Here is a 13,297-nt window from a genome sequence, read left to right as displayed (position 1 = left end):
AGTTGTGATTCTGGTCCTCTTGCAAGAGGGAGTGAGCACACGTCCTTCTGCTCTGCCATCTTGAACGAATCCCTCCTTTGTCTTTTGTTATAACATTTCCTTAAAGTCTATTTTGTCTGATATGAGCATTGATACCCCTGCTTTCTTGGCATTTCCATTTGTATGATTTCTCTTTCTCATCCCCTTAGTTTCAGTCTCCAAATGCATTTTAGAATCACTCTTTCAAGTTTCATGAAAAACCATTTTAGAATTATTATTTGATTACATTGAATTTATATATTAATTTGGGAAAATTGAAATCTTTTCCAATATTGAGTTTTCTCATCATGGATATGATGTAATTCCATTTATTCCATTTTTAAAGTAATTTTAAATTCATAGTTTTACAATTTTTCCCCCTAATGGTCTTATGCATCTTTAGTTACAGCTATTTTTAATAATTTGTAGTTTATGTAATCTTTAAAAATTATTATTACTGCTTTCACTAATTTTGACTACTGGTTGTAATTGAGGTAGATCATCAATATTTGATCCAGCAAGCTTACAAAACTCGCAGCATTGCTAATTGTAAGGGCATTTGTGTGTGTGTAACTCTGTTAACTTTAATCCAATCATCCAAATTAGTTTTGTCTTTATCAAAGATTCATATCCAAATGATTTATAAGACAAATAGTTCTACACGTTCTACATATGAAAACTTGAGTCTCTTTAACCTTCTGCCATTTTCCACCTCTGAGAAGAAACCACTTTCAAATCTTTTAACTGATTATTTTAGGTTTTAATGTCAAATGTCATACAGCATGCTTCTATAGCACTTCTTGTTTTCTCACTCTTAGGCATTATTTATTGATATCTCACTATGGAAGATGGGTATGTAATGTTTTGTTACTCCTGACCTCATGACACATACACACATTTTATATCCTTATCATCCTAAAATAAGCATAGTTTTGGATAACTTAATAGACAGTGTCTATGTTATTGTATCTATGAAATTAATAATAGCTGAGTTTGCAACATTCTCTGTTTTGTTTCACGTTGATCCTCTTGTGTGTATGTTTGTGTAACCACCACCATGGTCAGGATGCAGAACATTCCATGACCACAAACTCTCCCATGTGCTAGCCCTTTAAAATGACACATCCCCTGCAAACCAAACCTCTGGCAAATGCCATTCTGTTTTCTCCCTATATATAATTTTGAGACTGTTATATCAGTGGAATTGATATTATGAGATTGTCTTTGTTTACTCAACATAATGTCTTCAAGAGACTTTCAGTTGTTACACACATATATAGCTTATTCCTTTGTATTGCTGAGTAGTATTTCCTGCTATGGATGCACCACAGTTTGTTAAACTGTTCACTTGTTGTGAGACATTTTAATTTTTTTCCAGTTTTTTGCTTTACAAAGAAATTTGCTATATCTACACCACTTTTGTGTGGACATAGTTTTCATTTCTCTTAGATAAATGCCTGGGAGTGTAATTTCTGGGTCCTATAATCCACTTCCTCTCCTGAAAGAAGTAGGAAATGATTCCTTTTTTAGATGCAGGTGATACAAATTCTGAGGTCCTCATTGCACTGTGCTTTTGGGCTAAGTTTTACCAGTTATATCAATAAAGGGTTGGAATAGAAAGTCATTTCAGGAGCAGATCTAGTTCCACCCCATATTTGAGAGCCCCTGGAGAACCCTCTTCCTTGTTTCAGTTGAGTTCGTCTTTGTTGAGGTAGGTTCCAGAATGAGGCCACAAGCCAGCCACATCCTAGCCTCCTGGGCTTGGGACTTTGGAACACAGCCCACAACAACAGATCCTTCTTGGGATCTGTGAGTTTGCCTGGGGCTTCCAAATAGGGGTTCACCATGAATGGAGTGAGGGGCCCAGTGGAGAGAACAGAGACCCCAAGTAGGGAGCAAGTTTATTTCTGTTAGACTTGTCCAATCTGTCTGAAAACATAAGATGAGTAACTCCTCACTTTCCATCTGATTTCTCTGCCTGATTTCCATTTCACCATCTGAAGCAGGAACTGTCTATAACCTAGAAGTGGATTAAGATCTCATAGCCATTTCACCCCATCATAGGCACTTCCTCTTACATCATTGGGAGGTGGGGCTTCCTTCCTTTCCACAGAGCACAGAAGTGCAGGTTCTCCCCAGGACACACATTTGGACAGAGCAGGCTTCCACGATGCCCATCCCTGTCTCTTTGTCCAACCATCCTCCTCCTTGCCTGCTGCTGACTCTACTGCTGGGACTCACAGGTAAGCATTCCTTGGGGCAGAATCCCCTTTCCCTGACCCCTGGACCTCCCACTGCCCCTGCACTTTTAGGTCTTAAATGTAAACATGGGTGTGCCACCTGGGCAGAAGTCCACAGAAGTCCAAGGACTGGGCATTATTCAAGAGCATGAAATCAGGGATCTGAGCATTTTCTCTGTGGATCCATTGCCTGCAGCTGGTTACCAGAGGCATTGAAACAGATGATGCTTCAAACACCAACAATGACAGCTTTGTGTGTATTAACTTGTTTAATCCTTGTTAATCACAGCATCCTAGTGTGGTAGCTATGAGTATTATCCCTGATTTGCAGATGAGGAAACTGAGGCAGGGACAGTAACTTGCCTGACATCACCTATCTAAGGCAGTGGAGCACAGGATTCTTGTCCAGGCCATACAGCTCCAGAGTTGATTCTTTTAACCATGTTGTGCTGCTCAGCTTCTCAGAGAAGGCTAATGGAAGAAAAATCAGAAAATTCTGAGAAGGAAACAATAGATTTATCATCACCCATCATGCCACTTGGAGAACAGCAGAGTTAAAATCTTGCAATGTGTACTCCCAAATTTTTGTCAATGATGTGTTGGATGGTTTTTCTATGTGTTAAATTTTTTTTCACTAAGCTTTAAACATGTGTGTTAATTTCATTTGATCCTCAAAACAACCAGTACACTAGCATACTAGGTTACACTTTAATACATGTTTGTGGATGCATGTATTAATGTGTGCGTGTGTGTATATATGTGTATAAGTGGGTGTGAGGAATTGTTCCCAGACACATTGGATTTCAGAAAGACTTCCTTATTTTTCCCTTAAATCATTTTTCAGTGTACATGAGATGACATGATCAGATGTTTAGTCTTTGCTGTATTTCAGCAACATCCCTCCTTTTCTACTTCTCTATAAATCTACCCCTTACCCACACCCAAGACAAGGAAACTTCTCTCCTGGTAAATGAGTAGAATTTTGTGCATTACTATCTTGGAGTCCACTCTTCCACGCTGGATAGGGGTGAGGAAGAAAAGGGGATATCAAAGACACAGAGACTCTTGCCTATATGACCTATATATTCATATCCATATCTGTATCTGTAATTATATTTATATCCATATCTATAACTATCTATAGCTATATCATTGAATGCTAGTTGAAGCCTCCGTGCTTCAAGAAATCTAATGAGTAATAACTATTCATTTTCTTGAACACTCATTGTATGCCAGACACTGCTGGAAATCCCCACAGCTGTTAACTCATATAATCATTATATCCAAGCTCGATCCTCTTGTCACCCCTACCTTACAGATAAGAAAACTGAGCAAGGAGAAATTCAAGGTCACTCAGTGGTACATGGCAGAGGTATGATTTGAACTCAAGCAATCTCATACTAGAGCTCTTGATTTTAACAATTGCTCTTCTTGATACTGTGGCCCTGTTTCCATCCCATGAGATTTCTTCAGTTTCTACCAATGGGTGTGTAGAAGGGTGGAGTGTGGGGAAGAGGGTTTGTGGTTTGCCTTTTTCTGGGCTCTTCCGCTTCCTGCATACATACAAGTTCCTTTTTGCTTTTCACCAACTCATCTACATGGGAAACTCAGTTTCTGACATAATTTTCACAGAGATTACCCACTTAGAATTAAATGCCTCAGGGAGATGTCACACTGGGCAATTCCCACAACATACATATATTTTTTGCATACTACTATATGCCAGGAACTCTTATAGGAACGTGGGGTGCCTTGGTGAATAAAAGTCAAAGTAGTTGCCTGCATGGGTATTTATCTTAGTGGAAGAACTGACAATAAACAATAGACTTATAATTAAGTAAATAATGTAGTATATTAGAAAGTGATAAGTGTTAAAAAAAAAAAGAGTAGCTGGATGACAGAATTTGGAGAATCTGTAGCTGGGGATGTATTTTAAACCTGGTAGTCTTGTTGTGGGGGGGGGCATCACTTAGAAGGGGAAATGTGAGCCAAGATTGAAAGAAGGTTCTGGAGTGAGCCATGTGGTTTTCTGGGGGAGGAGACTTCCTGACAGGAAACAGCATGTGCAAAGGTCCTGAAAGTAGAATCATCCTCCTGTGTTGAAGGATTTGGGCTTTTGCTCTGAGTGAAATCGTTGCTATTGCAAAGTTTTGAAGGGAGAAGTGACATGATCTAACATGAGTTTTAATTTATTCTAGCATTTCATTGAGAATAGACTGCAGAGGACACAGACAGAGGCAACTAGAGCATTTGAGGTCATGACATTCATTCAAAAAAACGTAAAAGTGGGTTGCACCTGGAGAGTACCTAGTAGAGACAAGAGAAGGAGTTCAGATTCTGGATGCATGCCGGAGAGGACGCAACAGGATTTCTTGATGTGTAGGATTTGTGGTGGGAGAGAAAAGCTCCAAGGTTTTGAGACCTGAGCATCTGGAAGAAGAAAGGGGATTCAGGTGAGATATAGAGGGTGTAGGGGAAGTTCAGTTCAGTTTTAGATGTGTTAACTGTGGGATGTTTATTTCTATCCAAAGAAGATGACGAGTGGATAGTTGGACATACAAGTCCAGAGTTCAGGGGAAAGGCCTAGACCAGAGAGGTAATAGGAGAATTATTGATACACAGATTGTAGAGTTTTTGCTATCCCCTGGCTCCTCTCAACTCTCTGATCCCTCTTTTCTCCTCATCTCCTTTCATTTCTCCCTCCAACATTTTTCATATTTCTTCCCATTTTTGTCTTAGCAGTTCAGCTTCACTGACCTCACTCTTCTTCTCCAGACTTAAAAACCCAAACCACTTGATATTCTTGACACATCACAGGACCTGCCCTGTAATAGCATGTGCCCTCCTTAGGTGGCATGATCGGTTAGAAACAGTGCTTAGTGGGTGGGTTTACCAGCTCACACTCTGCAAAGGTGAACCACAAATTTTCTCCCTAAGGAGTAGGGAAGAAATAGAAAAGAACACAGGATTTGCTTGTGGCACCACAACAGCCTGCTCCTCTGGTTTATATCTCTGCAGTTAGACCCATGCCTGTTTAGTAGGACATTTCAGAGAAGATGAAATGTGTTTACATTTCTCTGTATCTCCAGAAACTTGGTAGTCAGTGAGGCTGTGAGGTCAACCTGGAAAACTTGCAACTGTAGTTAAATGATTGGCCCAGTGGTGACTCATGTCCCTTCAACTCATAACTCATTGTCCAAACATAGTCAACCACCCACAGTTCTTTACAAAACACGATTTTGGAGTTTACTGTTTCCTTGCTTGCCTCCATGGTTCCATCTCCCCATTCACTTGTAGGTTTCTCAAATGTATCAGCGTTTAGAACCACACATTTTATTTTATTTTGAGCTATTTAGTCCAATTCAAAGGCTCTGCATGGGGCAATCATCTTATTTCGGTTCACATCTTTTATTGCATTAAAATATACATAACATGAAATTTATCATTTTAACTATTTTGAAGGTTACAAAGTGGCACTATGTTCCTTCACAATGTTGTGAAGCCATCACCAGTATACATTTCCAGAACTCTTTCAATATCTGTAGCAGAAACTCTGTATCCATTAAGCTATAACTCCCCATTTCTCCTTCCCTGCAGCCACTGGTAACCCGTATTCTACTTTTTCTCTGTGAATTTGCCTATTCTATGGACTTCATATAAGTGGAATCGTCTATTTTCCTTTTGAATCTAGCTTATTTCACTGAGCATATTTTTAACGTTCATATATGCTGTGGAAGGTGTCAGAATATCATTGTTTTTTAGGGCTGAAATATATTGAATATATTTCATACATATTTCATATATATTTATGTGTATATGTGTATATATACAAATATATATATATATATCACATTTTGTTTATCCTTTCATCCATTAATGGAATTTTGGGTTGTTTATACTACCCCTTTTTATTGAAATATAGGTGCTGTAAAATATTACATAAGTTACAGGTGTACAATATAGTGATTCACAATTTTTAAAGGTTATACTCCATTTATAGTTATTATAAAATATTGACTACATTTCTGGTGTTGTACAGTATATCCGTGTAGCTCATTTTATATATAATAATTTGTAACTCTTAATTACCTACCCCTATATGGCCCCTCCCACCTTCCCTCTCCCTGCTGGTAACCACTAGTTTTTTCTCTATGTCTGTGAGTCTGTTTCTTTCTTGTTATATTAACTAGTTTGTTGTATTCTTTAGATTCCACATATAAGTGACACCATACAGTATTTGTCTTTGTCTGACTTACGTCACTTAGCACAATGCCTTCCAAGTCCATCCATGTTGCTGCAAATAGAAAATTTTCATTCTTTCTTACAGCTGAGTTGTATTCCGTTTATACACACACACACACACACACACACACACACACCACATTTTCTTTATACATTCGTCAGTTGATGAAATTTTGGGTTGTTTATACTACCTTTTGGTATTGAGAATAATGATGCTATGAGCATTGATGGACAATTGTATGCTTGAACTTCTGCTTTTAATTATTTAGGGTATACACCTAAGAGTGGATTTATTGGATCATATAGTAAATTCTATGTTTAACTTAAGAAAATAACAAAGAGTTAAAAATACGTTTTAAAAAACACTAGTGTTTCCACGGAGATTCCACCATTTTTGCACTCCTATCAGCAATGCACAAGAGTTTCAATTTCTCAACATTTTACCAACCCTTATTTTCAATTGTTTTGTTTTGTTTTGTTTTTGGTAACAGCCATCCTACAGGATATGTAGGGGTATCTCACTGTGGTTTTAATTTGCATTTTCCCAATTATTAGTGATGTTGAATATTGTTTCACATGCTTATTGACCATCTGTATAACTTCTTTAGAGAAACATCTATTCAATTCTTTTGTTCATTTTTAAATTGAGTTGTTTGTTATTTTGTTGCTGAATAGTAGGATTTTTTAAAGTATTCTTGATACATATCCCTTATGAGATATATGCTTTGCAAATGTTTTCTCTCATTGTGTAAATTGTCTTTTCACTCTCTTGATAGTATCCTCTGATGCAGGAAAGTTTTAATCTTGATGAAGTCAAGATTAAAATTTCTAAAATTTTTTTTGTTGCCTTTGGTGTCATATCCAAGAAAGTATTGCCAAATTCAATGTCATGTTTCACCTGTGAGTTTTTCTCAGAATTTTATAGTTTTAGCTCTTACATTTAGGTCTTTGATTATACACCATTTTTGTATATGGTGTAAGGTAACGATCAGCTTCATTCTTTTGCATGTGAATATCAAGTTTCCTCAGATTCATGTATTGAAAACACTGTTCTTTGTCCATTGAATGATCTTGACACCCTTGTTAAAAATCACTTGACTATATATGTGAGGGTTTATTTCTAGGTTCTCTATTCATTGCCATTTTTCTATATATGTTTCTTAATGTGCATACCACACTATTTTGATTATTGTAGATTTGTATTAAGTTTTTAAATCTGGAAATGTGACTCCACAAATTATGTACTTCTTTTTCAAGATTGTTTGCTGAATTGAGGTTCCTTGAAATTTCATATGAAATTTAGAATGGGGTATTCTAGTTGTGCAAAAAAAAGTCTTTGAGATTTTAATAGGGATTGTATAGAATGTTGTAGTTTCTTCAGGTAATATTGACATTTTAACAATATTAAGTCTTCCAATCCATAATAACAGGATATTTTGTTCATTTATTAATGTCTTCTTTAATTTCTTTCAGCAATGTTTTGTGATTTTTAATGCACAAGTCTTTCATTTCCATGGTGAAATTTACTCCTAAGTATTTTACACTTTTGGTAGCTATTACAAACGAAATTGCTAGCTTAACTTCCTTTTTGGATTGTTTGTCACTAGTGTGTAGAAAAGCAACTGATTTTTGTGTGTTGACTTTATATCTCAAAAATTTGCTGGATTTATTTATTAACTCTAATGCTTTTAAATGTTGGAATCTTTAGAACTGCTACATAAAAAATCATGTCATGTACAAACAAGAGAGTTTTACTTTTTTCTTTCCAATTTGAATGACTTTTATATATTTTTCCTGCCTAATTGCTTTTGTTGGAACTTCCATTATTGTGTTGACTAGAAGTGGCAAAAGTGGGCATCTTTGTTCTATTCCTGATCTTAGGGGAAAAGCTTACAGAATTTCACCATCAACTGGGATGTTAGCTGTGGGTTTTTCACATATGACTTCATTTATTGGGCAATTTTCCATCTATTCCTAGTTTATTGATTGTTTTTATCATGGAAAATGTTGACTTTTATTAAATGCTTGTTCTGCATCAGATGAGATGATCTTTTTTTCCTCTTTATTCTATTAAAATGGTAAAATGAATTGTTTGATTTTCATATGTTGAACCATTTTCACAATAAATCCCAGTTGGTCATGGTGCATAATTCTTTTAATATGCTATTGAATTGGGTTTGATAACATTTTCTTGATGATTGTTGCATCAATGGTCATAAAAGATATTGGTCTGTATTTTCTTCTTATTCCTTTGTCTGGCTTTGGTGTCAGAATAATGCGGAGAATGAGTTTTAATAGGCTCTGAAAAAATTAAGAAGTCTTCCTTCCTCTTCACTTTTTTGGAAGTGTTTGAGGAGGAATAATGTTAGTGTTCTTCAAAAGTTTGGGAGGATTCAGCAGTGAAGCCAAGTGGTCCTGGGCTTTCTTTTTTGGGAGATTTTTGATTATTGATTGAATCTCATTGCTAGTTATAGGACTACTCTGATTTTATATTTCTTCATAATTCAGCCTTGGTGTAGTGTATTTCTAGAAATTGGTCCATTTTATCTAGGTTATCTAATTTTTTGTTGTTTAATAATTCATAGTACTCTTTTATAATCTTTTTTATCTCTGTAAAATTATTAGTATGTTCTTTTATTTCTGATTTTAGTTATTTGGGCCTTCTCTCTCTCTTTCTCCCTGTTCTTTTTTTTTCTTAGTCAATCTAGCTAAAATTTTGTCAATTGTATTAATCTTTGTGAAGAACCACTCTTGGTTTTGTAGATTTTCTCTGTTTTATTTTAAATTCACATTTTATTTTTCTCTTCACTAATCTTGACTATTACCTTTCCTTTCTAGCTTTGGGTTTTGGGTTTACTTTAATCTTCTTTCTCTAGTTTCTTATGGTGTATAGTAAAATTACTGTTTTGTGATCTTTTCTTAAACGTCTGCATTTTCAGCCATAAATTTCCCTTTAAGGTTGCTTTCTGTGCATCTCACACGTTTTGGTGTTATGTGTTTATGTTTTCATTTTTCTCCAGGCATCTAAGTTCCCTTTTGATTTTTTCTTTGACCTACTGATTTTTTTTTTTTTTTTTTTGCGATAAGCGGGCCTCTCACTGTTGTGGCCTCGCCGGTTGCAGAGCACAGGCCCTGGACGTGCAGGCTCAGCAGCCATGGCTCATGGGCCCAGCCACTCCACGGCATGTGGGACCTTTCCGGACTGGGGCACGAACCCATTTCCACGGTATCGGCAGGCGGACTTTCAACCACTGTGCCACCAGGGAAGACCTGAGCTACTGATTTTTTAAGAGAAGGTTGTTTGATTTCTATGTATTTGTGAATATTTTATTTCCTCTTCTATCATCGATCTAGTTTAATATTACAAACTATTTGACCAGTGCGCTGCTTGAATAGCCCTTCTTCAGATTCCACTAAGTTGCCTTGTCGTTCATCCTGTGTAACAATGACACATACATAGAGTTTTTTTTTTTTAACATCTTTATTGGAGTATAATTGCTTTACGATGGTGTGTTAGTTTCTGCTTTACAACAAAATGAATCAGTTATATATATACATGTGTTTCCATATCTCTTCCCTCTTGCATCTCCCTCTCTACCACCCTTCCTATCGCACCCCTCCAGGCAGTCACAAAGCACGGAACTGATCTCCCTGTGCTATGCGGCTGCTTCCCACTAGCTATCTACCTTAAGTTTGGTAGTGTATATATGTCCATGCCTCTCTCTCACTTTGTCACAGTTTACCCTTCCCCCTCCCCATATCCTCAAGTCCATTATCTAGTAGGTCTGCGTCTTTATTCCTGTCTTACCCCTAGGTTCTTCATGAGATTTTTTTTCTTAAATTCCATATATATGTGTTAGCATATGGTATTTGTCTTTTTCTTCCTGACTTACTTCACTCTGTATGACAGACTCTAGGTCTATCCACCTCATTACAAATAGCTCAATTTCGTTACTTTTTATGGCTGGGTAATATGCCGTTGTATATATGTGCCACATCTTCTTTATCCATTCATCCGATGATGGACACTTAGGTTGTTTTCATCTCCGGGCTATTGTAAATAGAGCTGCAATGAACATTTTGGTACAGGACTCTTTTTGAATTTTGGTTTTCTCAGGGTATATGCCCAGTAGTGGGATTGCTGGGTCATATGGTAGTTCTATTTGTAGTTTTTTAAGGAACCTCCATACTGTTCTCCATAGTGGCTTTACCAATTCACATTCCCACCAGCAGTGCAAGAGTGTTCCCTTTTCTCCACACCCTCTCCAGCATTTATTGTTTCTAGATTTTTTGATGATGGCCATTCTGACTGGTGTGAGATGATATCTCATTATAGTTTTGATTTGCCTTTCTCTAATGATTAATGATGTTGAGCATTCTTTCATGTGTTTGTTGGCAGTCTGTATATCTTCTTTGGAAAAATGTCTATTTAGGTCTTCTGCCCATTTTTGGATTGGGGTTTGTTTTGTTATTAAGCTGCATGAGCTGCTTATAAATTTTGGAGATTAATCCTTTGTCAGTTGCTTCATTTGCAAATATTTTCTCCCATTCTGAGGGTTGTCTTCTGGCCTTCTTTATGGTTTCCTTTGCTGTGCAAAAGACTTTCCGTTTCATTAGGTCCCATTTGTTTATTTTTGTTTTTATTTCCATTTCTCTAGGAGGTGGGTAAAAAAGGATCTTACTGTGATTTATGTCATAGAGTGTCCTGCCTATGTTTTCCTCTAAGAGCTTGATAGTTTCTGGCCTTACATTTAGGTCTTTAATCCATTTTGAGCTTATTTTTGTGTATGGTGTTAGGGAGTGATCTAATCTCATAGTTTTACATGTACCTGTCCAGTTTTCCCAGCACCACTTATTGAAGAGGCTGTCCTTTCTCCACTGTACATTCCTGCCACCTTTATCAAAGATAAGTTGACCATATGTGTGTGGGTTTATCTCTGGGCTTTCTATCCTGTTCCATTGATCTATTTTTCTGTTTCTCTGCCAGTACCATACTGTCTTGATTACTGTAGCTTTGTAGTATAGTCTAAAGTCAGAGAGCATGATTCCTCCAGCTCCGTTTTTTGTTCTTAAGATTGCTTTGGCTATTCGGGGTCTTTTGTGTTTCCATACAAATTGTGAAATTTTTTGTTCTAGTTCTGTGAAAAATGCCAGTGGTAATTTGATAGGGATTGCATTGAATCTGTAGATTGCTTTGGGTAGTAGAGTCATTTTCACAATGTTGATTCTTCCAATCCAAGAACATGGTATATCTCTCCATCTATTTGTATCATCTTTAATTTCTTTCATCAGTGTCTTATAATTTTCTGCATACAGGTCTTTTGTCTCCTTAGGTAGGTTTATTCCTAGATATTTTATTCTTTTGTTGCAATGGTAAATGGGAGTGTTTTCTTGATTTCACTTTCAGATTTTTCATCATTAGTATATAGGAATGCCAGAGATTTCTGTGCATTAATTTTGTATCCTGCTACTTTACCAAATTCATTGATTAACTCTAGTAGTTTTCTGGTAACACCTTTAGGATTCTCTATGGATAGTATCATGTTATCTGCAAATAGTGACAGATTTACTTCTTCTTCTCCAATTTGGATTCCTTTTATTTCCTTTTCTTCTCTGATTGCTGTGGCTAAAACTTCCAAAACTATGTTGAATAATAGTGGTGAGAGTGGGCAACCTTGTCTTTTTCCTGATCTTAGTCAAAATGCTTTCAGTATTTCACCATTGAGGACGATGTTGGCTGTGGGTTTGCATATATGGCCTTTATTATGTTGAGGAAAGTTCCCTCTATGCCTACTTTCTGCAGGGTTTTTATCATAAATGGGTGTTGAATTATGTCAAAAGCGTTCTCTGCATCTATTGAGATGATCATATGGTTTTTCTCCTTCAATTTGTTACTATGGTGTATCATATTGATTGATTTGCATATATTGAAGAATCCTTGCCTTCCTGGAATAAACCCCACTTGATCATGGTGTATGATCCTTTTAATATGCTGTTGGATTCTGTTTGCTAGTATTTTGTTGAGGATTTTTGCATCTATGTTCATCAGTGATATTGGTCTGTAGTATTCTTTCTTTGTGACATCCTTGTCTGGTTTTGGTATCAGGGTGATGGTGGCCTTATAGAATGAGTTTGGGAGTGTTTGCCCCTCTGCTATATTTTGGAAGAGTTTGAGAAGGATAGGTGTTAGCTGTTCTCTAAATGTTTGATAGAATTCGCCTGTGAAGCCATCTGGTCCTGGGCTTCTGTTTGTTGGAAGATTTTTAATCAGAGTTTCAATTTCAGTGCTTGTGATTGGTCTGTTCCTATTTTCTATTTCTTCCTGATTCAGTCTTGGCACGTTGTGCCTTTCTAAGAATTTGTCCATTTCTTCCAGGTTGTCCATTTTATTGGCATAGAGTTGTTTGTAGTAATCTCTCATGATCTTTTATATTTCTGCAGTGTCAGTTGTTACCTCTCCTTTTTCATTTCTAATTCTATTGATTTGAGTCTTCTCCCTTTTTTTTTTTTAACATCATTATTGGGGTATAATTGCTTTACACTGGTGTGTTAGTTTCTGTTTTATAACAAAGTGAATCTGTTATACATATACATATGTTCCCATATGTCTTCCCTCTTGCGTCTCCCTCCCTCCCACCCTCCCTATCCCACCCCTCCAGGCTGTCACAAAGCACCGAGCCCATATCCCTGTGCCATGCGGCTGCTTCCCACTAGCTATCTACCTTACGTTTGTTAGTGTGTATATGTCCATGACTCTCTCTCGCCCTGTCACAGCTCACCCTTCCCCCTCCCCATAT

The 13,297-nt window shown here is 36.8% G+C and overlaps 1 protein-coding gene across 5 annotated transcripts in view; it reads left to right on the top strand.

Moving 5' to 3' along the window:
* The first annotated feature begins 2,133 nt into the window (after nucleotides 1–2,133).
* SIRPB1 (signal regulatory protein beta 1) overlaps nucleotides 2,134–13,297 on the top strand; it is a 75,109-nt gene continuing 63,945 nt past the window's right edge. For 4 of the 5 annotated variants that reach the window (XM_049699742.1, XM_049699743.1, XM_049699741.1 and 1 more), the window contains exon 1: nucleotides 2,134–2,261. In XM_049699742.1, the coding sequence (XP_049555699.1) occupies nucleotides 2,189–2,261 (73 nt within the window). In that variant the 5' untranslated portion in view covers nucleotides 2,134–2,188. Of the gene's footprint in view, nucleotides 2,262–3,586; nucleotides 3,631–13,297 lie in introns of those variants that run through there. The other variant, XM_049699744.1, reaches the window with a different exon arrangement.

This window comes from Orcinus orca, chromosome 16 (genome assembly GCF_937001465.1).
Source record: "Orcinus orca chromosome 16, mOrcOrc1.1, whole genome shotgun sequence".
Classification (NCBI taxonomy): Eukaryota; Metazoa; Chordata; class Mammalia; order Artiodactyla; family Delphinidae; genus Orcinus; species Orcinus orca.
The sequence above is the reverse complement of the archived record's forward strand: the minus strand, read 5'-3'. Positions and strand labels throughout refer to the sequence as shown.